The following is a 27,580-nucleotide window of genomic DNA, read 5'->3' as shown; positions in this document are numbered from 1 at the left end:
GCTTTATATTCTTGTGTTGATGGTTTAAAGGTAGATAGACCTGCTCTAAACAACCTTCCGAGCCTGTCTTCCCTGATGGTTCAGTGGGTTAAATCAGGTTTCTTACTTTTTGTGGGGTTCAGGGTTCGAATCCTGCTTTCTGTCTGCCAGTCACGATCAGGATTCACTTCCTACATCTTTCTTTAGCGATATGTTTTTGTTTTTAATGGGTTAAAAAGAAAGATAGACCTGCTCTAAATAAGCTTCTGAGCCTGTCCTCACCAATGGTTCAGTGGGTTAAGGTTGGTGTCTCGCTGGTGGTGGGGAGCTTGGTTCGAATCCTGCTTTCTTCCTGTTATTTACAATGTAGGTTCAGCTTGTGCTACTTACATCTGTATTTGCTTCCTACATCTTTCTTTACTGTTAAATTCTTGTGTTGATGGTTTGAAAAGAATGATAGACCTGCTCTAATCAAGCGTCCCATCCTGTTTTTTTCTGATGGCTTAGTGGGTTAAGGCTGGTACTTTGCTAATGTTGGTGATCAGGGTTCAAACCTGGCTTTCTGTCTGCTAGTCATGAGGTAGGTTAAATTTCTGATTCCTACATCTTCTTATTCTTGTTTTGATGGGTTAAAAAGAAAGATAGACCTGCTCTAAACAAGCTTCCCAGCTGATGGTTCAGTGGGATAATGCTGGTGCCTTGCTAATGGTGTGAAACAGCGTTTGAATTCTGCTTTGTGCCTGCTAGTCACGTTATGGGTTTGCTTCCTATGTCTGTCTTTAGCATTATATTCTTGTGTTGATGGTTTGAAAGAAAAGATACACCTGCTTTAAACAATCATCACTGCTGGTCCTTCCCGATGGTTCAGTGGGTTAAGACTGGTATTTCGCTGTTGGTGAGGTTCAGGGTTCGAATCCTGCTTTCTGTATTTCTGTCTGGTCTGAATTTTTTGCGTTGAAGCATGAAACGAAGGATAAACCCCCCAAAAAAAGAAGGTGTGTTGTGGGACTTGATGGCTTTGTGATAAAAGCCTTGCCTCTGAGCTCAGAGGTTGCTGGTTGAATCTGGCTTGTCCCCACACTGGGTAAGCTGTGTGGAAAGTAGTGTCTGGTGAGCAATGAGGTAGTCAACTGTAAACAAAGGCTGTGAAGACCTGCTGCTTTACAGCCTCAGAAAAAGTGAGGGTGGTTTTTGGCAGAATTTTTCCCTATATATGCAAAACTAAGTCGATACTTTTTTGAAAGATTTTGCTTCATAACCCCTGTTTTCAGCTTCTCAGACACCTGGGGGGTGGGGGGCAGATGCCCGGATATTACCCCCCTGCTTCAGGATATGCCCTCCGAAACCACATCCAACCTTCCACGCAGCCATTTCTGACGCCTTCCACACTCTTAACGTTGAGCCCTGGCCGGGGTTTGAACCGGCAACCTCTCAAGCCAGAGGTAAAGCTCTTCCAATTGAGCCACAGGATCATCGACAAGAACCTGATTTTTAGGACCTTTTTTGGTTCTTTTTAAAAACTTTTAAAACAATTTAAAGGAAAACTAAGGGGTAGGAATCGAACCGGGTGAGTCAGACAACAGCGACCACTTCGCTGACCATTACACCAACACAGGAGAGGTAAACAAGCCTTTGCTTATTGGACCCTTGGCTTTTCTATAGTTAGGAAACCAGTGTTTTCTCTTAGATCATGATGGTAGAGGGTCAAAACTTCTCCTTCCTGTACATTCTCTCAGTAACTCCAAGTCTATGAGAAGTGACTTAGGTACAAGAACCACATCTCCAACACCTGCACCACTGATATACCATGATTTGCCAGCAACCAATTTTAAAGATCTTTTATTGTTCTGTTTTTAAAAACTTCTTATAATGTTCAATATGAAACTAGAGGTAAGAATCGAACCAGGGAAGTCTTTCATCATAGATCACTAATGGCTTTACTTCAAAACTCAAAACTTTGTTAGACATGTAAGTAAGCAGGAAAGACAGAGACAAAGACAAAGAGACACAGACACCGTTTTGGAAAGAGTGAGAAACAAATAGAGAGACAGCAATAGAGAGACATATACAGTGAGACAGAGACAGAGACATTTACTTAAAGAGACACAGAGACAATTAGATAGAGAAAATAGAGAGACAAAGATAGCGAGATATAGCCACTTCCTGTTGGAAGTGTTTATCCCGAGCGACTCTTAATGATCTCATTTACCAAATGAGCAGTAGTGAGTTAAGTGCTTGCTCAGGTGCCCAAAACTGGCAGCTTGGATGTGTTAAACATGTATCATATTTACAGCATGTGATATATATGTAAGCATATGTACAGTGATTAAATATAAAGGCTATATCAGTGCAGAGATGTGTTTACATCATTTTGAGCCTTTGCTATGTTTCCACACGGACAGTTAATGAGGTGATACCGGAGAAAATGCACCTCTTCAAGTCAAGTCAGGAAGCTTTTATATATATATATATATATATATATATATATATATATACATACAATTATAGACATTTTACAGATTTAAATGATGTATTGTTTTTATCTGTACGATCAATAAAGACAGTAATTGAAGTTTGTTAATTGTGAGAATCATGGCGGATTTTGGTGTTTGATTTGAGACTCAGAAATAAAACAAAAGTTTACTGATATTTTATAAAAATATTTTTATAAAAAATTTCGTGCCGTTTAAAATAATTTTAATTTTGACAGCCAAATAAATATATATATATATATATATATATATAGAGTAAAAGTAAAAAGTTGTCTGAAAAATAAATAGTGGAGTAAAGTACTGATACCGAAAAAATCTACTTAAGTACAGTAACGAAGTATTTGTACTTTGTTACTTCCCACCTCTGTGGGACACCAGTGGTGAGTCTGCACGGGGCAGCATCAATATTATAACAGATCAATATTTGTTTTTTTATTGATCAAGAAATATTACATTAAAATCTTTATAACTTCATTTGACAGTTTATAGTTACACCAGCAGATTTGTTACAGGTTACAAAATCTGTAACAAATCCAGAGAGATAGTTATGAAAGAGAATAAACTATCACAAGTGCAATGATACATCAAGGAAACATATGAAGGTGATGTAATGTGTCCTCTGATTATCTGTTACAGTAAAGCTTTAAAAGTACATAGTCCATATGTAACATTAATTTTTTCTACATTTTAAAGGTACACATGTGTGTATAAAGTGCTAGTCTTTTATTGTTATTGAGTCACATGCATAATCTTTGTAACAAACTAGGTCAAAGGCAAGAACAAACAACAAATGGTCGGTGAATCCATGGAAGAAATTTGACATTTTTGACTTTTGAAGAAATTATTTATGTCATAGAACACGAGAGATGTTACTGAGGGATAGACTTATAGGCACTAAACTTATAGGCGCTAACATATAAATTCAAATGTCATAACTTATTTATCTTTGTAAAGCTGCTTTGGGACATTGTCCATTGTTAAGAGCTATACAAATAAAAACTGAATTGAATTGTTCTCAGACTGTCTCACACCCACAGCCAAACATGAAGGTGGAGGCCTAATGGTTTGAGGTTGGTTTGCAGAGATGGGAAGTAATGGAGTACAAATACTTTGTTACTGTACTTTTGTTTTCTGGTATCAGCACTTTACTTTATTATTTATTTTTTGAAGTTTTTACGTTTACTCATTACATTTGTTACAGAAATATCCACACTTTCTACTTACATTTTCCAAACAGGCTCGTTACTTTAGTTTTTATCGATAAGGGTGACATGATCAATATTTTTCTTGTCAGTGCGCCCCTTTTTCAGCACATCAACCTATTTCCTGTCATTTAGTGGCTTTTTCAATCTACCAAATGGTGTATGATTTCCTGGCTCTCAAACATCACAGATGTAGACTAATTTATGAAGCTAACAACAAGCGCGACAGAAGGCAACAAAAAGTCTGGGGTTAATGTGGATGAGACAGAGGGAGTCAGCGATGCAAACATGACTGAGAACTGAGACATTAGATTAAAAAAAAAACATTTTACTCCACTGAACTACCTCGAACTGAGGGAAAGCAACCGGAACTGGAACATAATTCTTGAAGAAGCCACATACTACATTTAACAATGAAAACAACCACAAAAAAAGAACATATAGCTAAGGAAACAAGACCTCTCAAAAGAGATTTATATTAAAAGAATAATTTTAATAAATAAAAGTGTAAAATAATTAAATAAATATAACAATTAATAACAATGGGAGAGGTTTTGAGTGAAATGAATATATTTAAAACAATCAGTTAGTGTATTAAAAACATGAAAAGTGTTAATTTAATGTACATTTAGACCAAATAAAAGTTGCTATTAAGCTAAAATATTTTAATATTTTATTGGATTGACAGCTCTAGTATTAATATATTAATATGATGTGAGGTTCAGTTACCAGTGTGACACTAAAACAGGTAGTGGTAATGGCTACTTTTTACTTAAGTACAAGTCAGAACCCAAACTGCTTTACTTTAAATTGTAGTAGTGTAGTCAGTACTTCAAATTTTACCAGTCTTTTAAAACAGGAGTATCTGTTCTTCAACTTGAGTGAAGGATGTGTGCACTTTTGCCACCTCTGTTGGTTTGTAGCAGGGAAGGTTGGAGACTTTTTCTGGGTGAAAGGAATACTGAGCCAACATGGCTACCATTCTATACTTCAATACACCACCATACAATTGTGTCTGTCTGCAGCCAATTAAAACTTCACCATACAAGAATAAATTAAGCCAAAGCATACATCCAAACTCTGTACACATTATTCAGAGAGCAAACAGTTGGCTGGAGTGTTATCTTTCATGGAATGGCCAACCCAGTCACCACACCTAATTCCTATTGAACTGCTCTGAGATCACAGTTCAGAAAGGTCAGAAAGAAATCTCAAACCAGGAAAGAACAACTTTGGAAAGTTTTACAAGCGGCACGACAAAGCATTTGTCTGGGTGTCAAGGGAGTGTAAAACTGTTATTCATGCAAAGAAAGGATTTTTCATTACAAATAAAGTTTTTTTTTATAAACACATTTTTATTTATCCTGAATAAAATTATAAATGCAACACTTTTGTATTTGCCCCTATTTTTCCATAAGCTGAACACAAAGATTCTCTAAGACTTTTTCTATGTACACAAAAGGCCTATCTTAAATATTGTTCACAAATCTGTGTAAATCAGTGCCGCCGATTAGACAGCATGATTAATGCACAGGTGTGCTTTAAGCTGCCACAATAAAAGGACACACTATAATGTGCAGTTGTACTGTATTGGGGGTCCAGGAGGGTCCAATTCATCCGTGAAGTGAGCACCTCACCAAAGTGCCAGACGCCATCGAATGTGAGCATTTGGACACTCAAGTCGGTTACGACAACAAACTGCACTCAGGTCGAGACTCCGATGAGGACGACGAGCATGCAGATGAGCTTCCCTGAGACGGTTTCTGACAGTTTTAGCAGACATTTTTTGGTTATGCAAACCGATTACTGCAGCAGCTGTCTGGGTGGCTGGTCTCAGACAATCTTGCAGGTGAAGATGCAGGATGTGGAGGTCCTGGGCTGGTGTGGTTACATGTTATGAGGCCGGTTGGATGTACTGCCAAATTTCACAGCCTTTCACAGGTAACAGCTCTGGTGGACGTTCCTGCAGTCAGCATGCCAATTACATGCTTCATTAAAACTTGTAAAATCTGTGGCATCGTGCTGTGTAATAAAACTGCACATTTTAGAGTGGTCTTTTATTGTGGCCAGCCTGAGGCACACCTGTGCAATAATCATGCTGTCTAATCAGCATCTTGATATGCCACACCTGTGAGGTGGATGGATTATCTCGGCAAAGGAGAAGTGTTCACTAACACCGATTTAGACAGATTTGTGAACAATATTTTTGTGTACATAGAAAAAGTCTTAGATCTTTGAGTTCAGCTCATGGAAAATAAGGGCAAAAACAAAAGTGTTGCGTTTATAATTTTGTTCTATATATATATATATATATATATATATATATATATATATATATATATATATATATATTTTTTTTTTTTTTTTTGTCAAAGTAAATGCATGTGTCTTTTAAAAAGCATAATTGACTAGTTTGGTTTTCTTACACATACTAAACACCAGACCTCCTCATCTAACACCAGATCTTATTAATGCTCATGAGCCTGAATGATCACAAGTCCCAACAGTCACGCTCCTGAATCTAGTGAAAAGCCTGCACAGAAGAGTGGAGGAAAACAGCAAATTGTAAAAATGAACCGTTCAGCTAGCACATATCCTGCTAAACACACACACACACACACACACACACACAAAAAAATCTTTAAAGAAATTCGAATGGTTTCCACTACAAATAATATGACAAACCATCATCCATGTGTTTGTGCAATACATTAGATCACTGTCATTGAATGAAAGAAACCATTGAAGAGCTCTATTGAATCTGGATGCTCAATGACTTGGTTTATATTGGTGTTTAGTAGATACCAGCATTTGATCTGTAAATTGTCAAAGGTCTTATGATCCTAATGGTATCCACTAGGCATAACCTACTAGCAGGAAGGCAACACATTGTACAGCCCCACAGGGACAATTACAGTTTCCATTATCATAGTATATTTTAAAATCTGGATCTGATAATCAGGTGTCTATACAATACGTTTGGGCAATACATACTTCAATAACATAAACATAAACTGTTTACATGCCATTTTTGCACATCTTTCCTCAACTGCTGCTATATTGCTCTTTTGCACAACATTTTGTTTACATTTTGGCTACTGATCAACTTTGTTCACTTTGTCTTGTTACAACAGGTTTACTGGCGGAGCTATTTTGTGTTTTGTGTGTTGTCTTGCCCTGTCTTGTGTTGTCTTTGCACTGTTTGCATCAGGTTGCACACATGCACTTGTGGCGAGGACCCTTACTAGTCCTCAGCCCTGTGTATTTCAGTTTCTGTGATTGTTGTTAAATGTAGCATCAGGGTTCTGGGTTCATTTCACCGTGTACTGCGTCAGCTATATATGGTTGAAATGACAATAAAAGCTTCTTGACTTGATGCTTTACTTACTGAAGACACCAAAAATATGTACAATAAATAGACCTACATTACTGGCACCATTATAAAAATAAAAATAAAAATAAAAAAGATAAATGGATCATTTCTGACCACAGCTGCACAAATTAATCCCAGACTAAAACCCTGAAAGGCCTGAATACAGTGGACTGGTTACTCCTTTCAGCTTGGTCATGATCTGAATGCTGTAGGAGGAAATGAAATCTCCTCCCCAACACAAAGGATAATGGACTAGAACAAGAGACAGCGATTATCGGTTATTTCTTTCCACCATGGCTAGAAATTCTGCTCATTCATGGTCTGGGGCAGTGTGTAAACGCAGATTTTAGATTCCTGATGGCTTTGTGCGCTCTCTAGAACTTCCTCCGTTTGTGGGACAGTGAGGAGCGGCTCAGGCACTGAGGACCATCCGCGCTTTCTAGCGACGTTAAAGGCCTTTCTAGGGGATTTCTTTTCCTTTTTTTTTAAAGTGAGAGAGGGGAGGGGAGGCAGAGAAGGCACAAAAGTCGAGCATGAATGGGACTGCCTTCTTGTTCCTCGACGAAACAAGCGCGATCTCGCTTCTTTTTGGTCTTTCCTGCTGGATCCTACAGGAAATGAGGGACTCGGCTGTGGTGCCTGCGGCTGCAGCTGCGCGGCTCGTGTTCGCTCGTTTCCATCTCTCTATCCCTCTTTTATAGACCTCAACACCGCGAAACGTTCATCTTCAAACCTTTTTTTATTTTTTATTTTTTTTACCAAAAGAACAGACATCCCAAGAGACTACATGAACAAGGTAAGCCGCGAGAACATTAGAAGAACATACCAACAACCTTTTGCATTACTGATGTGAACGCTTTGGTTGTTGCAAATGACACACACACACACACACACACACACACACACACACACACAAAAGCAATGTTTGTATCCGTCTGCACATCATGTAGGCCTCTAAAATGGCCAGGAGAAACATTCATGTTTTAAATGAGTCTTCCTGGTGTTTTGTAATATAATATTAAGCTGTAATGTAATATACAGGAATCATCTGCTTGCCATTCTGTCTTCTTTCAGTGGTGTCAGTTCACCAAAACCTGAAGTTGTGGTAAGGACAATGGACATCACACTCTGATATCATGTGACAACAGAAGTCCCTAACATTGTTGTTTGCTTCTTAAACAGCAGAAAATCTATTTCGAAACACAAAAAAACGATTCGTACAATTAGACGATGGTTGTTTTGGTCATGCAAACCAGCATTATTCCAACTTCATACATAGGAACTGTGTCAAACTTAAGTCAACCAATGGCGTCCATGAAATACAACATCTGGAGAAATGGAATTAATGCACATCAGAGTGTCCAGATTAGTCAATATCAGTATAAAGCATGGCAGGATATTTGGCAAAATGTTGAAAATGTTACAGCGAAATGCAATTTGGATTTTGTGTATGTGTGAGATGTCCTTTCAAAACACAAAGACAGCTTTAGTGTTGATTACACACATATTATTCCTTTATATCATACATAATTCATTCATATTATTCCTTTACACTGAGAAGGTCCAAAAAAGTGGTCTCCAAACACCATTTTTGATCGAACAAATCTTTTTGTACAATTCATGAATAATTCATGTTACTACTCTATGATGCACTTGCTCACTTTTGGGGTTAGGTTTTTACATTAGTGGGTTTATCAAGAAGTGGCTATATAACACGAGCTTCCGGAGCACTCTAGTGCAAAATGGTTCAATAAAATAAAAAAAATCAGTCTCTTCTGAGAGAGTGTCTGGCATTTACAAAAAAAAATTTCAATTGCATATATATATATATATATATATATATATATATATATATATATATATATATATATATATATATATATATATATATATATATATAATTTAATCCTGCATTAATTCTACATGTTCTGTTGTTTCTTTCCCCTCACTGCTCTAGGGTGATTCTTCTCCACGACTGATCTCTGGGGACATGAGCTGACACCAGGCTGACCTGGCATTTTGTGCTGTGCTCTGTGCAAAATAACCCCTTTTGTACGGACACGCCCATACACACACACACACACACACACACACACTCATAGCCACACCTGCACACACACACACACTGACACCTGGTTTTAGCAGCGTGGCGGGCAGTGAGGCCGAGCGTGATGGCTCAGAGGAGCGGAGGCGTGTGCCTTTGACCCACAGAGCTCTGGTGAGTGTGGGGGTGCTGCTGGTGGCTCTTGGCGTTGTCCTCATGATGTTTGCTGGTGCATTCGGGTCAGCCCTCTCTGTCCTCGGCTTCGGGGTTCTCATCTACTCGTTCTGCAGAGTCATGAAGAACAGCAACCACAACATGACCATCCCGGGTCACTTCCTGCTGCACTCGCGCACCGGCACCCAGTACACGTATGAGCAAGCCATCGCTTTGCAGAGGTAAAAAAAAAAAAAAAAAGCCCTATTTCTATGGCTCTTTTAAAATGGAACAATGAATGACGTGAAACCAGGAGTGTTCATTCGCTGTTCGTTTACGCTATGAGACGAGAGGAATCAAATGAGATGAGACGAGATTATCTGGAACATCCGTCGCTGTAAAGTAAACAGAGCCTGAGGGTTAATGAGTAACATAACGGTGAGGCGAGAGAAAAGCAAACAGAACAAAAGACGGCGAAACAATCAAATGAAAATGGTTGCAGGTTTGTGCTGTTTGAGTTTCCATGCCATCTAGCTTTAATGTTTATAAAAAAGAGTAACGCGTCATAATTACACTATTAAAATAGAAAAAAGTGGTCCCTTAGTGGATGACAGATGCGATAGTTCAGCACCCTGTCCTAACTCTGACCCTTTTTTTTTTTTTTTTTTTTAACAGTCGAAAGCCCAGATTGTAAAGGGGAAGCCAAGAACACAGCACTTACTTCTTCTATAAACTTCTGATTTACGATGCAAATTGCTGGAGCTGAAATAGTCACCGGTTGCCATACACATCAGATCTGAGACAGAAATCTAGCCTTTTTTTTTCTTCGTTCATTTTGAACTTTTGCGACGATGTTAGTTGCTCTCCGACCTCTTTGAGCTCGCTAAAATCAGTAGTTCAAGACACTCAGTGGTTGCTCAATGACTTCCTCCTTCTTAATTTGGTCCGTGTCTGAGAGCAAAACAAAAGCAGGCAAACTGCCAATCAGATTTTGGTTTGTCTCACACCGGACCGTACTTAAAACACATTGATAAAGCTCGTGTCCCAGAACTAGGCTGAAGAGGACATGAGTTGCATCTGTTGCCAAATCCCTGTGCTTTCTTGATGATAATGGTATGATTAGGAAAACAAATGCTAACAGAAACCAGAGTCAGCTGTACGCACGTGTTGAAATAGGAAAGCGAGTTTTGCAAGGGCTGGAGCGAGCATTTTGCTGACATCATCTTAAATGTTCTAGAGGGTCCCTTTCCCTTTTCCTCCCCTTCGCTATCTCTTTTCTGGCTTTAAATAAGTTTGTATGAAAGAATAAACACTCCAGCTGACTGTATAAACTTATTGGGTTTAAAACATTGGGTTTACTCCACTAAGTCTCTTGAGCCAATTGGCTGCGATTTTTTTTGCATTCCCATAGAGTCATGCCAGGTTTAGTCTGTTTGGGTCTTTGTTGATTCCTGCCCAAACCACATGATAATGCCTGTTTATAAAAAGCAGGCCTATTTGGATCGTTTATTAAAATATTCAAAGCAGCATGAAGTAAAAAAAAAAAACAACCTGAAAATATAATAAGGCCAAAAGCTTGTGGCAATGAGTAATGAAGTTATTATGTTTTATTCAACTGCTGGCAAGCTGAAAGGCTTGATTGAAGATCTGGCTGCAGGTAGACAGGATCTGTCCTTTCTCTGTTTGAGTTAAAGACATCTGTGTAGCTTCTCTGTTTGTTAGACAAAGCCAGAAAGATGACGGCTTAATAATACATTGTAAATAATAACATATACTTTCATGTCACTTTGTATATAGGATATACGTCTTTGCCCAGGGTCGGAGCTTAACCTAGAGTATTGTTGAATTTTAAATAAATAATGCAATTTACACTACTGTATAATAAGTCTTCAAGCCTTTTTAAAATGCTTTTGGTGTACAAATGGAAGACTTTCTTTAAACAGCGTTGGTCTATAGTAGAAAATTTAATACGTGGTTTTTGAAAACTATTAACAAATAATGATTAGTAGTTGTCCAGCTGGGATGTTTATTCAACAGATACCTGAAGTAAACATGTCATTTAGAGCAGCGATTTTTTGCGCCACGGACCGGCTTTTAAAGTGTGGCGGATAAATACAACAAAATAAAATAAAACGACCGGAATAAAAATTTAAATATAATAATAAATAAATGTGAATCCACTGTTTTGTTTTTTGGTTATTTTGCTAGCTTGGGGGTTTGAATTTAGTGGTAATGTATTATGTGGAGCCCCTTTAAGAAGGTAGAGGATGGAGGTGAGACATGTGACCGTGGCAAACATCTTGACATGCATCAAGAGTGAGTCATAGACAGATGTGGTGGAGAGTTTCCGGAAATTTCCAAAAATAAAACATCTTTCAGAATCAGGTAATAAATAAAATGGAAAAAAGTTATGAATTCTTTTTGTGGGGCCCGGTACCAATTGACCCACGGACCGGTGCCGGTCCACAGCCCGGGGTTTGGGGACCACTGATTTAGAGCAAGCTCTGAGGAGGGAAACTGCATGTCATCTCTCTTTTTTATCATCTGCAGGAGGCTGGACAGAATCCGCAGGGCTTCAGCGGAAGAGCGGCGTTCGACCCAGAGCCCCCCTCCGGTACTCACCAGTCTCCACAGCCTACCTGGAACTCCACCTCCCTGGGACATGGAGCCTCCACCATCCTATGAAACGGCCATGAAGACCAGCACACTCCCCCAACCGACCATGATCATGACTCAGCCCTCCTGACCACATGAGAACAATGATAACTAATTACGTGCTGATGAGAGCTAAGTGCTAAGTCCCAGGCTGTATGTTGTCAGTGCTGTGAATCACTCAGGCAGTTTGAAAACCATAAGTGACCATTACGAGGACATGCGATTAGATCCACTAAGTAGCACATGCATTGCTTTATCGTGGCTTAACGATAATCATATGACTTTTTATGACCTATTAATTCCAAGCAACATGCAACTTAAATCGCCTACACACCAGTGCCCCTGCCAATGGAAATCCCCAGCCCAGTAAATTGTTCAGACACTGAGTCAGTCTTAAGTTGCCCAAATTAGTATTTGTTTTTTATTTTTTTAACAGATGCCTGGAAGGTTTAGAGTCGTTGATGAAGCTTTGCTAAAAGGGAGACAGAAATCAAATGTATGGCTGAAGAGCTGTTTTTGATTATTATTGAACTTTCAGGGTGTTCTTTTGTTTTGCTTTTGGGAAAAAAAGAGGAAATACAGATTTTCAGATATTTAACTCCAAGAGAAAAATATTTTCTTATTTACTTTTTTAATGATTGAGAGATTTAGCTTTTTTTTTTTTTTGGTAATTTCTTTTTTGCAGTGGTGGATCAAGTGGGAGGAAAAAGAAAATCTCAGGGAAAAAAAAAAGAAAAAAGTTAGGCCATCTGGGGGGAAGGCGTTTTTAGAATGCTGGAGCAAAGAGTTTCCTTATGAGAAAAACTTGTAACTATCCAAAGAACACTTTACAAAAGCATTTTCGTTTCTGGACATGAATTTCCAAGAAAAAGACTGTAGATGTGTTTGTAGAATCACATATTAACTGTCATTAGTAACAGATTGAACATAAATCACTTTAGAATAGTTTCTTTATTGCTTGAGATTGACAGGGAAGGGAGAAAGTTTCTAATTTTATAAGTACCATTTCTAATTGATCCTGACAATCCCTGATCTGGAGTTAGAAAATTGTGTTTCAGATTCAAAAAGGGCCAGATATTACAAACAGGATGCATAACAACGATAATGAAAAAATAATGCAATTTTCCTGCTCAGTATTGCCATTGCCAAAAACTGTGCTGTAATATTGCGACTAGGAATGTGTGAAGAAATTCTTCACCCGACCTCCAGGGTGTTTTACCATCTATAGACCTTTGTAGATACCTTCATGACAATCCTGTATTAATGGCACTACAATACCACAGTGCAAACAGGCCCTGAAAGAAAACAGATTTTTGGCTAAGCCAATAGACAGACTTGATTGTATAAGAAATTGTGTGTGTGTGTGTGTGTGTGTGTGTGTGTGTGTGTGTGTGTGTGTGGTGCTTGTGTTGCTTTGCTAGCATCCTCACGTTATAACTGTGTTTATCCTGACAGTGCCAATATTACAAAACAATGTAAGTTCTCTGTAGTGCCTTGGACCACTGATCAGTTTACCGGCTCATAAACTTTTAACGTTTTTGGACCAGCTCGGACCAGTTCTTTAAAAGGAGGTCACTCCTGATTTTATAATTTTGACACAAGTTTGTGTAGAAACATGTTCGAAAAGAACTGCACTGCCCTTTATGAATGAAAACCACTTCCATGACGTCCCTTTTTATTCGCACTATTTACTATACAGGCTGAAGTGCAACAGGCGTTTTACATGAATTATACTGTATGTTTGTGTTGTGTTTGTGCTTAACTTTTGTATAAACTTTATGTTTAATGTCAAATAAAATGATTCATTTCATTTGCAATTTGTGTTGGTCCCCCTTTGTTGCCAAAACAGTCCTTCGATTATTAACAGCATGAACTTCTTCAGCAGTTTGAGCTACAGGAGCTCGTCTGTTGGATCGGACCACACGGCCCAGCCTTCGCTCCCTACGTGCATCAATGAGCCTCGGCCTTCCATGACCCTTTCGTTGGTTCACCACTGTTCCTTACTTGGAGCACTTTTGATAGAAACGCCACAAGAGCTGCAGTTTTGGAGATGCTCTGACCCAGTCGTCTAGACGTCACAATTTTGCTGTCGTCAAAATCACTAAAATCCTTAGTCACCCATTTTTCCTGCTTCAAACACGTCAACTTTGAGGACAAAATGCTCACTTGCTGCTATCTATCTATCTATCTATCTATCTATCTATCTATCTATCTATCTATCTATCTATCTATCTATCTATCTATCTATCTATCTATCTATCTATCTATCACTAGCATTCACAATGTATGCTAGACTCTTGTGACAATCTGCATTAACTACACCATGTACTAGTATGAGTTAATATTATTATTGACTGATGCTGATACTTTAAGTTGCTCAATCTGTACATTCTCAACCTTTAAATAACTGCCACTGTACACCTCTGAATTGTTCACTTTTGCAGAATTGCTTAGACACAGTACAGGTGCAGCCTGAGGGAAGGTCACCTGGTCATGGTCCATTAGCGCTTTGATGATCCTGCCAGCTTTGTTCCACCAATCACATGCCTAAACAGTCTCACTTTGACCTCAGTGCAGCTACAGTTCCTGGATTTCTATTCTTTTTTTTTGGAGATTTAATTTTTTTCCCCACAGAGCTTCACACAGTCTCAATGGCGGAGAACAAGCCTTATCGTTACGGGCTCATTGTCCTGGGGCTTGTGGTGGTTGCACTGGGAGTCTTCTTGGTAGCTGTGGAAGAGCCTCAGGTGTTTGTCACTTTCTGTACAATGGGAGTGCTGATGGTGAGCATTGGGACGGTTTGGAGCATATGCCAGTGCTACCCACGGGTGAGGAGAAAATTCACATGCAGCTAAGCAGTTGATATATTATATCGCCTTTATAGTGTATATACAACAAAGGTTGTGTTTGTGGATTCACAAAAGTACTATATTTACTATTATTCAGTATGTCAGCATTTCTAAAGCAGGATCACAGGGTAAATGCTCAGCTACAAATAACAAATGTATTTTCTTTTATTACCTGACAATTCAAATATGGCTGAATCGAAACTATATTTTAATAATGAGTCATAATGAGGAAAATATTACCTATTATATTTCTTATCTAAACACACGTTTTTTTATATAACAGTAATCTACATTGTCAGTCAGATTTACAGAAGTCCAAATGCCGTTTTCTATAGGTAACATTCATCCTGCCAGAACAGGAAGTGCTAAGAAGCAGTGAGAAACAGGAGCTGTGTGCTGAAGTCAAGGTCCTACAGGTCAAGTAAGTCTCCATGTACAACAGATTTCAAGGAACACTATACAAAGTCGCGCTTGTAAGCTATAAAGACGGCCCGGTTAAATGTTAAACAACGCCCTAGCCATGGTTGCACTTTATTATATTTATCATACTAAATTACAGGCCAGCTATTTTAAACACAAAGTGCTCATGCAGGTAAAGAAAGCCCTACCCGAAATAACCAGCAGTTGATTCACTTGCAATCTATTTCACAACATCAGTTTGAGAGGCTTTTTCCGTCCGACTGTGTGCTTGTATGACCTATCAGCAATCGTTACCCATCAGTTTTCCCATCAGTCCCACACTAACAAGGATCAGAGGTCTGCTGATTGAATCTGGCCAGACAGTAAATGCGGTTATGCAGACTATGATGAGATTATATTGATGGTACTATCGATGGGATGGAGTTTTAAACCCGAAAGAGATTGCATACTGGTTTCAGAGATAGACATCTCCAATTGTTTGTTTTTACAAACGTGCACTTATTGGTGTACACTCACTGGTCAATTTAATAGGAAATCCTGTACAATTGTGCATTTACACAGCCAATGCATGAAATCATGCAGGTACAGGTCAGCAGCTTCAGTTAATGTTCACATCAAACATCTGAATGGAGAAAAATGAGGACTGTTGTGACTTGGCATTGTCACAACCATTCGAATCCATTCATCATCATGATGAATGGTGGAGTTGGTTGTGGTTTTGACCACTTCTCAAGTTGTGTTTTCACATTCTAAGTGGTTACTGTCGAGTCCTTGAGCATGGAATTTAAATTGTTCAAATCCCCTTTCATTTGTCCTCTTTACTAAAGGCATCAGACAAGTGAATAAATAGAAATGGATACGAGCTACCAGACACACTTTTTTTTTTCACACTTTAGCCTAGATTTGATTTTCCTTAGGCTACCAGATACAGACCATTATAAATAGTATTTTGTCCATTCAAGAACAGACAATGGTGTGTTCTGAGATGTATTTCTACACATCAGTGTTGAAATTGGATATGATTTGCCTGTGTGTTAGTGACTCACAGCTCCAGGGTCCATATTCGAAGGTCAAATCAAGAGATCAAGAGCTCAGGTTACTGTCTTTGTTGAGTTTTCACATGTCCACATGTGCTTCCTTCCAACTTCTAAACGTGTGCTGGTAGCGAGATGGCCCTGGAATGGTTTCTATAGTGAAATTGGACTAGATAGAGAATATATGTCATGAAATCTACACAAAGTTGTCCATAATAATAAAAGCAAAAATCACACAATTACAAACAATTGTATTTATGAATCATGAATTGTTTTCACCTGTTGTAATAATACATTTAGATTCGTTTTGATTGATTTAAACATTTAAATGTCATTGTTATTACCTGTTATACTCTCATGACATAGACTTTATCTATTTAAATTCCTCTCCGGCTATTCCTTCAGGATTGTAGATATCTTTCATGTCTTCCATGTTCCCAAGGCACTGAGATTACTCGTCATCTGAACACTAACTGAGACTAGAAATATTGGTTTGTGTCAATTGAGCTCAACTTTCTCATAGTGAAATTATGATGTAAATAATAAATAGGAAATCTAAATGAAATGAGTCCAACTGTATTTTTTTTTATAAAGAAGCAGTATTATAGATCTCGGAGATCAACCTGTTTAAAATGGACATGGCACATTAAACAATTAACAGAATTTATATCAGGAATTTGATCATTGATCCAATTTCTCTTTCTTAATTGTGTGTACTTGAGTGTGTGCATGTAACAAATCACTAGTATTTTTACCATGGTTTTCCATATTTTCATTATTATTATTCTTTTATCACTACAGTGACAGTCGAGTTGAACCGGCCAGGGCTCCTCTGGCTGTTTTCGGTCAGTTGGAGGACGTTGAAAAGGATGAAATCCTCTCACAAGCTGAGACAGAAAAATCTCCTGAGATCATCAGCACCACCCTCCAGAGCTCCCCCTGCATGCACCAGGCCTGCTCAAGTGCCTCTCCTCCAGACAGCAGGGCTGCACAACCTGATACTGATCTCTACTATGGGGAGGTGGATGAGCCCTGCTCCTTAGAAACAGAGCTGGATAGTGAATAACAAGTCGGAAATGCTTTTGAACTCAAGGATCATGAATGCAGAAGTGCACTGGTTGCATTACATCGTGGTTATGAGACACAGACAAACAAATGTACCCCTCCTTAAACACACACTCACACACACTCTCCATTGCCTATAATGAACATTTCCATGGAGACGAGCGTACAGGGCCTGGGGGTAAAAAAAGAGAAGGGCTGATAAAGAGCACCAGCAATTATTTATAGTTTAAACTCTAGATTAGAAATCCAGCGCTGTATCCCAGTCAGAAGCTTTACAATGGCAGCAGCTGTCAATATGGTTCTTATTTTTCAATCAAGCATGCTGAAAAAGAAAACACAAAAGGGTTTAGCAAGAAGTGTGCAGGGCTAGAAACTGATATGAATATTCATTATCAAGCAGGTGCATTTAGATTAATATTCAAGATCAGCAGTGTTTATAGCATCTGCCAGCAAACAAACATGACAAACCTGGACAGACTTGGGCATTACTTTATAAGGGAAACTCACACATGCACACAGGGTTTTCTTTGAGTTACAGCCAGTGAATGATTAGGCTGAGTATTAAAGCCATTCAGTAGTCTGTGTAACCCAAGTCAGAGAAATCCACGTACATTTTCTATACATTTCCCATGATTTTGTCTCGGATTTGTTTGCTGAACTAAAAACCCACTTGAACGTAACACTATCAATCATTATTACACGACCGCAGAAGGCAGCATCTGACTTCATTGACTACGACAAGTACACTAGGGCAGACAGGAGCTTCCGCTTCAGCCATTTGACCTCCTAGAAACCGGGAAATATTTCTAGATGGATTTACATGTATTCATTTCACAACACTTTTATCTAAATCAACTTACAAATGAGTGAGAATACAGTCCAAGTTCAAGTCTGAGTCTGGAGCTCACTGTGAAACAGAAAGTGCTGCACAACTAAGTTTCCACCGATTAATCAGACAAGAAGTGCAAAAGTAGGGAGAGAGAAGTCTTCAAGATTGTAGCCATGATGCACACACACACACACACACACACACACACACACACACACACACACACACACACACACACACACACACACACACCAGGTAATCAAGCTTTTATAATTAGTACTCTGTGAAATGCTAAAATGAGTAGCTGCACAGTTTTACTTTTAAAATTGTTTTTAAATTTCCAAACATAATTATCTCTCATGCTATTTCTTTCACGTCATTTATTGATCCATGTTTTTTTACATATAATTATTATTAGTTTTTAGAAATTTTATATTTTTTTGCCATGATTAAATATTATCTATATGAGGCTCCACATGTTTACTTGAAATTATATGTATAAAATGTAAATTTAAGGGCATACTTAATGACGTTTCATCAGATAATATTTTAAGATCACAAACTGTGTACAATTCTAGATTATTTTGAATTCGGATATTTTTAAATGTATTTTATAAATAAATTGGTTAAAAAAATAGTGGTTTTATAGTAAGTAAAAAAAAAAGAAACTATTTCAATATTTAAAATGTATTATATTCAAGATTCTGCACCATTTCTAGGTTCCTGTTTAAACATAAGCTTTAGACAAACGGTTAGATTTTCTTCTAGAAATCTTCAAGAGATTTTCAATCTCTTCTTTTAAAGTGTGTGTTCAGACGACACTAATCGATTTGTTTAAAAATAGATCGTAAGATTTGGCACAAACAGAGGTCTGTGCCAGCTCGAGTGTCCTCAAAGCAAAAAAAGGGATGAACCGAATACTAAGGACCTCTGAATTCATGTAGCATTTAAAAATGTTCTAAAGATTTCTCAGGTTGATGTCAATAATTACAATTTGTAATTAAAAGTGTTGTATTAATTAAACAAACAAACACCTTTGTTCTCAGACTTTTAAACCCTGCTGTATATCTGTATTTAATAAGGACTGGTTTTATCCTAATAATCAATTTTTTTTAACAAATTGCTTTGAATTGAATCTTTTGATTCTTAACTTCACTCATTGGATTTCATTTGTATTTTTGTTTCACTTTCTTGTAATGTTCAATTTGACACAGTCTTATAAATAAACAGCAATTTTGACTACTGAATATGTGCTATTTCTTACAAAGTACAATAACCTGTCTGATTATCGGTCATGTATTCAGTATACCATGAGATACTTTGCTATTATGTTTAATATTTTGTGATATTGCATGTATAATAAATAGATACGTTTTTCAGCTTTTTTCCAGTATTATTTTAATATTTACATTGCTATTTAGTTTATCTTTGAAGGCTTATTTTTCTCTTATTTCCAAAGCTTTAGCGAATGATTGTTATTATTATTAAAAAAATAGTTTTCACACTGTTGATTTATTGTGTAATAATGAAAAACCCGTCTTTTTCAGGTGTCCACAAATTTACAGAAATCCAGAAAAATAGTGGATTGTACCATGCGGAAAGATTTGAGACATACAGGGGTGTCCAACATACACCCCACCCCACGCACCAGGACCTGACCAACAACTGTTGTAATTCACTCTGCTACATTAATCTGTGTTCTAGATTTAAATGATCAACCATATTTAGGCACAATTTGTAAAAAAAAACCAAACAAACAAAAAACTCATCACATATCAATCACAAATCTTATTGTCAGGTGTCTACAAACTTTTGTCATTACACAACTTACTCGCCTGTCTCTTCTCATTTCTCGTTCTGTTTCCGCTTACAGGTTTCGATGCTCCTCCGTGTTGCGGACATTGAAGAAGACTCGCACAATCTTGCACAGGGCATTCCATGGAACTTGAAGCGCATCATCTGGATTTATGCCATGTCTTTATTTAGGTGAGAGAAATTTTTGAGGAAGAGATAATGGTGACAGACTTCAACAAAGTGCCTGAGGAGGATTAAGTCAGAGTTCACAACCAGGTCAGAGACCTGAAGGAGCCTTTACTCTGGATATGAGGATGAGAGCTGCTACATTTCCTATAACGGCATCTCCGACAGTACCAGCTGCCAAGCAAATCACAGACCTATACTGATGCGCTCATTATACATTATAAATAGACTTTCCACATAAACATGTTTGAAAAAGGGTGTAATCAATGTTATGGGGGAACTCATTCTCTACCATGCTTGAACGATGACCTCCGGTGATTTGGATCATGAGCAGATCCTTTCCTTCTCCACACTTTGACAGTAGCACTTAGGCGGAGATTAACGTTTACAGCTTTACCACTGCCTGCTGGAGGAAGCAGTTGGGTTTATCTTCACAACTTTCACATTGTCATCACTTGCTGTTATTTTTCATTCTGTTTGATTTTGGTCCATGGTTTCTTTCTCTTACAAAACACATCCAAATTGCATTGTATTTTTTCCTGGCTGCTCTGTATAATAAATACTTCCAGACAGCAAGAGTCTTAATAGATTCATACAAAAGAAGCTGCTAAGTGCAAAATGAAAAGAAGTAGCATGTGGACACCAGCTGTGTGTGTTCCAGTGTGACAGATACAGAATACACATCCTGGAGTGCCGAGTGCGTGAGACACAAGGGTGTTATGTACAGTGGTGTAGAGTGAGGAGTTCTGGGTTCAGTCTCAGTGTCCAAGTTCATTCCATAGGTGTTCAGAAGGGTTAAAATCAGAGCTCTATAGCAGGCCATTCAAGATCTTCCACCCTGTATGTAAATCATCTGTTCATAGAGTTTGCATTGTGCACAGGTGCTTTGTCCTGCTGGAACAGGTTTGGGTCTCCTAGTTCAAGTGAAGGCAAAATGTGATGCTCCCACACCTGATTGTGTGCCTCCAACTTTGCAGTAACAGTTGGGAAATAAACCACATATAGCTGGAAAAGTCAGGTGTCCCAATACATTTGTCCATATAGTGTAAACTAAGTAAACTCCTTCAGAGGGAAAACACAGGGTTCACACAGAAAGAGTCACACAGCAGACATTTGCATTCTGCAAAGGAAAAAGCCAGTTCCTGGTGGTGGGATCATTTTGTGCTAGTCGTGTCAAGAAAACGTATTTACTTGTTAACTATGAAAAGGACACAAACATGACATCCGCACAGATTCTAAAATGTTCTGCATTCCAGTTTTATTCATTTTTATATCAAATAGTTCCCATAATCAAACTCTGATTTACAAATTAAAACATGGTTTGAACATGCATTTTTCGAATTCTGACCATCCACACACTCGGCAGAGGTGCAAGTAATAAAACCATTGAAGTGTCTCCAGCTCTGTTCAATCAACATCATTTATTTAAAAAAAAGAAGAAAAAAAGTAAAAAAAAAAAAAAGAGGGGAACACTAGTATATCAAATAGAAATACATCAGAATTTCATTTTGAAGGATTTGTGTGTTTTACTTAAGCCTGTACTTGGAGTTGTTTTTTTTTCATATCAATTGGGCCAAAAAAAAAAAAAGAAAGAAAAAAAAGATCCAGTGTCGAGTAACATTCAAGCATCTGTCCAATCCAATCATGGGGATGATACAAGCTCTTTCTTTGATATGACAATCTGATTAAAGAAAGTCAGATCCACGTTACTGTTGAAAACTGAAAAGCCATGTCTAATGGTATTTTCAAATATGGTTACATGTGGAATTTAGCATCAGATTATCCAAAAAAAAAAAAAAGTAAGTGAAGAAGAAAAGAATTATGCAGCGAGTTCACCTGACGTATGATGCTGTAATGATTTCACTACAGAAGATAACTGTAGTCTGATTGTTTAGACTCATTTGTTGCATGGCGATTGTAATCACTCCGTTAACACTTTTACACCCCTCCCCCCCAAAAAAGATTAATGTCAAGGTTTCACACTTACATTCACAAACGAACATGCATAAGACGCCGGGTTAAATGGCAGCATTTCTCCTCTTTGTGTTTGATTTTTCCCGCTGCTCCGTCATCATTGCTCTACAACGGCACGCGATTAAATGATGAGTCGAGCGGCATCTCTCTTCTGATCCTCTCAGGAAAAAAAATTCAACACACGAAACGGATGCCTTTATGCGATGCAGTGCCGAGATAGGTGCTTTTGTAAACATCGTATGAATGGTGCGCTAAAGTGTACTTGAATACAATACAAAATAAGCAGCAACTGTCCCTGACACTTGGCTGAGATCCTGGCTCTGGTCTGAAGCATGAAGAGGATACGAGAGAGAAAGAGCGAGAAAGAGAAAGAGTCGGCATGACCAAAGCCTGAGGATCGAGGACGAGCACCAAACAGTTCTTGGCACTCAGGTTCCCTCCTCTACACTACTTTTCTTCTTTTGGCAACAGTGCCGATGTTTGTTGTTGTTGTGTATGTACCACGTGGTATAAGGCAAACAGACATGAACAAACAAGTAGCAGGCAAATAACTAGAAAATAGCTCTTGGAAAAGAAAATCCCCTGACCAAGCATCCGTTAAAGCTCGAAGCAACGAGTGTGAATGTGGCTGTGTGATCTGAGAAGCTCATCCTGGTCTCTCAGGAGGCACTGGATGTTTGCTGATGTGTATTCGCACGTGATTTGGTCGAGTGGATTTTCTGCGCAGATGCTGTAGTATGGAAATCGTTTGACACTCGCCTTGTCGTTACAACCAAACACACATTACACAGTAAAACAAAACATGTCTTAGGAGGACCAGGAGAGAGTGTGTGTGTGTGTGTGTGTGTGTGTGTGTGTGTGTGTGTGTGTGAGATTTAAATTGGCATCCACATGAAAACTGAAAGGCCGCAGTGGCAGACCCACTGCAGCAAGCCTGAGACAAATACATGACCAAAAAAAAACCACGAGAAAAAAATAAAACTGCAGGTTTTGAAATTTCACCTCCACACTAAGACGCTGGTGGGTTCGTTCTGGCACGTGAAATGAAAATTGGAATGAGGAAGAGTTCCAGACATTTTTCCGCAAGTTTCTTGAGTCCACTGTTACAAGATGGACTGGATATTTTTTTTTTTTTTTTTTTGGGGGGGGGGGGGGAGACAAAGCAAAGCAAAGCAAAAAAACAAAAACAAAAAAAAACAGCGATATGCGACAGCTGAAGCACTCAAGAGTGACCAATTTCCAAACCGTTTCCACGGATACGCTATCGGTTCTCATGCTTGATGTGATTTCGATGAAACACGTGACGTAATTTGATTTCACACCCTCTTCCGGGCATCGCCAAAACAAAGGTGGGTTGGTGGGTGGTTGGGGGCGGGGGTTTGGGTGGTTGGGGGGGTAAGAGAAAGAAAGCAAAGCAGCAAAGAACATGGTCATTCAATTGGCTGTCAAATGTCACCTTCTTAGACCTGACAAACTGAAGTCATATATAAAGTGCATTTAAAAAAAAAAAATACCAGCAATAGAGAGAGAAAGAAGGGGAGAAAGAAAGAGAGAGAGAGAGAGAGAAGGAGAGAAAGAACAACTATAGCTAAGAGTAGCAAGTATCTCTTAGAGTTGATTACGAGGCACCTCTCGAAAAACAAAAAAAAATTATAGAACTCTTAAAAAATATTATTTTACATTTGAAATTACACAATGGAACACACCTTCCAATTTCTTTATGAATGCATCTCTTGTTATATTGGCAAATATCCACAAAGCGTGTCCTTTTATCTTTCTTTTTTTTTTTTTGCAGTTGTTTAAAGCAGCCTTCCTTCAGCACCACGAAATCCTGCATGTGTGTGAAACGTGACACAAAACAAAACAAACAAAAAAACCTCCTCCATATTCTACTGAGCTCAGGCTACATGATGGGATCTCAGTTAAACACATGATATCCAGTGAGAGTTGAGCTCCGGTCCGGTCTCATCAACCTCAGCCTTTTCCTTGACCTGCCACAGCCATTTGATTCGATTTCCTCACTTCAGAGTGACCTCTGAGAACCGAGTTTGTGCCTCTTGTTTCCTGATGATCCGGGTTTTTTTAGTCCACCAGGAGGTCAAGTGCAGTCTTTCGGTTGGCTGCTTGGAGCTACAATATCTCTCCATTGGAGGGAATCTTGATTTTTTTTTTTTTGCTTGTGTAAAAAAAAAAAAATTGACCCTACTACTGTTGATGAAGAGAGTTAGGGGTCAACATCGTCTAAATCGCTCTTTGAGTCACCCAGCATCATAGGAGACTCTGATCCCTGGGAAAAAAAAGAGGGGGGGACAGACAGAAAATGGATGAAAAATAAAAGAAATAATCACTGTATAAACCACACATGGCAAAGACTGTTTATAGTTTTATCATTACAATTCTTATTTACTGGAAATAAGAGAAGCAGATCCTGAAAGTTGACCAGTGGTGTCCTTTAATTTTGCCCATCATGCCATACATTACAAAAGATGGAGATTTTTTTTTTTCCAAAAAAATAAGGGCCAGCTTCATGACTCTCATTAGAGGTCACTAAATCGCTGTAGTGGACATTGAACAAATGTACAATAAACTGGATTGTTTCACTGAACTAGAATTTTGTAATATAAAACAATTAAACTGTATTAGTTAAATAAGAGGAACTTTTTTTTTTACTTTTGGCCCATGGGTTTCAATCATGTTTAATTCTTGGCATGGGAAAGGCCCTTCACCTTCCCAGGTATGACAGCAAGAGAGAAATAAATCTAGAATGGGATGTGCAATGAGCACATGAGTGAGATGGTCAGGTGTTCACATATACTGAAGCCGTATCATGTAAATGTGACTCCTGTATTGCTGCCTAGAATATCAGGAAGACTGTAACTATAAGAATCTGATTAAATTAGCTCAAGCTAAGCACAGCATGCATGAGAGGACCAAAGTGCATCAAGGTTATAAGACCTCCCAAAGGTTCCAATCTCCTTAAATCAATACACCCTGGAACAAGGTCCAGCACACATCCATTACTCTCACGACTAGAGGTTGACTGGGTATGGGTTTTTTTCTTTGGCTGATATTTAGAAATCAGAGCAGCTGATGGCTGATATATGATGCACATTTCTTTTGCCCGATATGTTTTCTTTTATCGCATTAAACCTAACAGATATTTAATAAGAAGTGATGCAGAAAATTGCTTAAATTGAACATTTATTAATCATCACAAGCCTCTCCAATCAGTGTACTTTATATATTCGCAGTTTTAACTCTTCCAGTTTGCCGGTTTGGATGGCGAATACAGACTACTGCCACCTGCTGGCATGGGAGAGTTCTGTTCTCTCACGCAAGGGCAGAACGTAGATGCACGTTTTGGTGTGCTAGATGTATCTGCCTAATCGTTGGCCCAATTTGCAGCACAATCGCCCGATACTGATTAAAAGAAAAATGCCTTCCCTGTTTTAAAAACATCTTTCCTTATATATATTGTATCTAGCTGGATACGCTTATGGTTTGGGGACTGGCAGACAGTATACTCCATCAGGCATTATCTCTTCATCATGGCACCTGTTAGAGGGTGGGATATTTTAGGCAGCAAGTAAACATTTTGTCATTATGCAAGAAAAACTGGCAAGTGTGAGGATTTGAGGTAGTATGAAAAGGGCCAAATTGTGACGTCTAGACAACTGGGTCAGAGCATCTCCAAAACTGCAGCTCTGGTGGGGTTTCCTGGTCTGCAGTGCTCAGTATCTATAAAAAGTGGTCCAAAAAAGGAACAGTGGTAAACCGGCAACAGGGTCATGGGCTACTGAGGCTCACTGATGCATGTGAGGAGTGAAGGCCGGTCCGGGTGTCTGATCAACCAGACGAGCTTCTGTAGCTCACATTGCTGAAGAAGTTAACGCTGTTAATGTTTGACCCGTCACGACTGTTTTGGCAGCAAAAGGGGGACCAACAAGATATTAGGGAGGTGGTCATAATGTTATTCCTGATCGATGTATACACATGCATTCATGAGAAAGAGAGTGGAGGCTATTCAGATTAATTACCTGTCTAAGGCTGCGGTCCGAGTTCTCATTAGCTGGGCTACCATCAGAGCCATTACTGCTGCCAGACTGTTCCTTCTCATTCAGTAGAGCTGTGGCATAAGCCAGTGTATCCTACACACACACACACACACACACACACACACACACACACACACACACACACACACACACACACACACACACACACACACACAGCTTACACAAGGTGGATGGGAACACTAAAGGCAGTACTATAAATTAAGTAAAAACTTCAGACCTGTGCTGAGATGGTCCGCTGGAAGGTCTTAGCCGTGGACGTCTCGTTGGACACGTTGCTCTGAGGGGTCCAATAATGCTCGGACATCTGTAAAAGTGGGAGAAAAACAAACAAACAAAAAAAACAGATGAATACCCTGAATCACCATGCAAATGTAACCTGGGGGGAAAAGGTATTTACTAAATTTTGGTCAGTATCTTGCCTTTTTTTGCAGCCACTGCACTGCCCAGCTCCAATGTCCTGACAGCTCCTTGAAGTAGTCTTTAGCTGGAGCACACCTGGCCAAAACACATACGACCATTGGGTGACTGAACCATACATATCCACTGCTGTTGTGCAATCCCTTTCTTCAGAGGGAAGACTTTCTGCCAGTGGATTACTGTTCCAAGGGCTTTTACAATATAAAGGCAGCTAAATGGCGATTAAAGAAGAGCCGTTTGAGGACATGTGTGATTCACTCACTTCTGCGCTAAAGTGACAAGGAACTTGACGCACTGGTAGCAGCGGCTGCTGTCCACGTTGTTGCTCTGATGCATTAAAGCTGAAACGGTAAAAAACAAAATACACACAAGAAGAAAATTAAATTTCCACCATAGACATTAAAGCACATTGAGATTTTTCCTGTGAAAAACTGTTCCTTCTTCCAACACGATGAGCCACGATGCAGCACCCATGGATTACACAGCTCTTGCTAAAGGGCCCAGGAGTGGCAGCTGGGCAGTGTTGGAGCTTTAACCCATGACCTTGTTCACATGGTTAGATGATATCAGGTAGATTTTTGAAGATGGAGTTCAGAATGATACCTACCCAGAAGCCCCTTTTCAGTTTCGAATGCATATTTGAGTCTTTGGGACTGCAGAGGGTCTTCTACCATCTAAAGTTGATCAAAAGAAAGATGTAAGGTGTCTGTGCTGAATCTTTTCAACTAGCAAATGAATTAATTCATAAGAATTCTGTGTTCTTTCTCACCGTTTCTATACATGGATTTATCCTGTTTAAAACTTGCCTCACTTTGCCCGAGTTCAATTGAAACAAATACAGGACAGTCTGACTACTCTAACATTTCTTGAGGCTGCTGCTCTACTTAGCAACACTCACCAGAATCTCCAGAAGCAATTGGAAGACATTCTTGAGCTCATGAGGAGGAGCCGAGTCCAGCTGATTCTAAAAACCACACACACACACACACACACACACACACACACACACACACACACACACACACACACACACACAAA

General features: G+C 38.8%; 3 protein-coding genes across 6 annotated transcripts in view; 2 read left to right on the top strand and 1 right to left on the bottom strand.

Annotated features, from left to right (window-relative positions):
* Positions 1 to 9,099: 9,099 nt before the first annotated feature.
* si:dkeyp-51f12.3 (uncharacterized protein LOC107988041 homolog) lies at positions 9,100 to 13,715 on the top strand (the record flags this gene model as incomplete). The annotated part of the gene is made up of 2 exons (XM_046835907.1): positions 9,100 to 9,485; positions 11,794 to 13,715. Coding segments are annotated over 2 exons (582 nt in total), but the record flags the coding sequence as incomplete, so codon positions are not given.
* A 749-nt stretch (positions 13,716 to 14,464) lies between these two features.
* On the top strand, positions 14,465 to 19,380 carry bsnd (barttin CLCNK type accessory subunit beta). Its single transcript, XM_046835754.1, has 3 exons — positions 14,465 to 14,726; positions 15,083 to 15,168; positions 17,003 to 19,380. The coding sequence occupies exons 1-3, from the start codon at positions 14,550 to 14,552 to the stop codon at positions 17,265 to 17,267; spliced, it is 528 nt and encodes a 175-aa protein (XP_046691710.1). The 5' UTR covers positions 14,465 to 14,549; the 3' UTR covers positions 17,268 to 19,380.
* A 1,931-nt stretch (positions 19,381 to 21,311) lies between these two features.
* usp24 (ubiquitin specific peptidase 24) overlaps positions 21,312 to 27,580 on the bottom strand; it is a 64,156-nt gene continuing 57,887 nt past the window's right edge. For 3 of the 4 annotated variants that reach the window (XM_046835749.1, XM_046835750.1, XM_046835751.1), the window contains 7 exons: positions 27,441 to 27,506; positions 27,150 to 27,216; positions 26,805 to 26,883; positions 26,545 to 26,620; positions 26,343 to 26,429; positions 26,087 to 26,197; positions 21,312 to 24,336 (listed from right to left, as the gene is read on the bottom strand). In XM_046835749.1, the coding sequence (XP_046691705.1) occupies positions 24,274 to 24,336; positions 26,087 to 26,197; positions 26,343 to 26,429; positions 26,545 to 26,620; positions 26,805 to 26,883; positions 27,150 to 27,216; positions 27,441 to 27,506 (549 nt within the window). In that variant the 3' untranslated portion in view covers positions 21,312 to 24,273. Of the gene's footprint in view, positions 24,337 to 26,086; positions 26,198 to 26,342; positions 26,432 to 26,544; positions 26,621 to 26,804; positions 26,884 to 27,149; positions 27,217 to 27,440; positions 27,507 to 27,580 lie in introns of those variants that run through there. The other variant, XM_046835752.1, reaches the window with a different exon arrangement.

The sequence above is a fragment of the Silurus meridionalis genome, chromosome 23 (assembly GCF_014805685.1).
Source record: "Silurus meridionalis isolate SWU-2019-XX chromosome 23, ASM1480568v1, whole genome shotgun sequence".
Classification (NCBI taxonomy): Eukaryota; Metazoa; Chordata; class Actinopteri; order Siluriformes; family Siluridae; genus Silurus; species Silurus meridionalis.
This window is presented reverse-complemented; position numbering and strand designations above follow the sequence as displayed.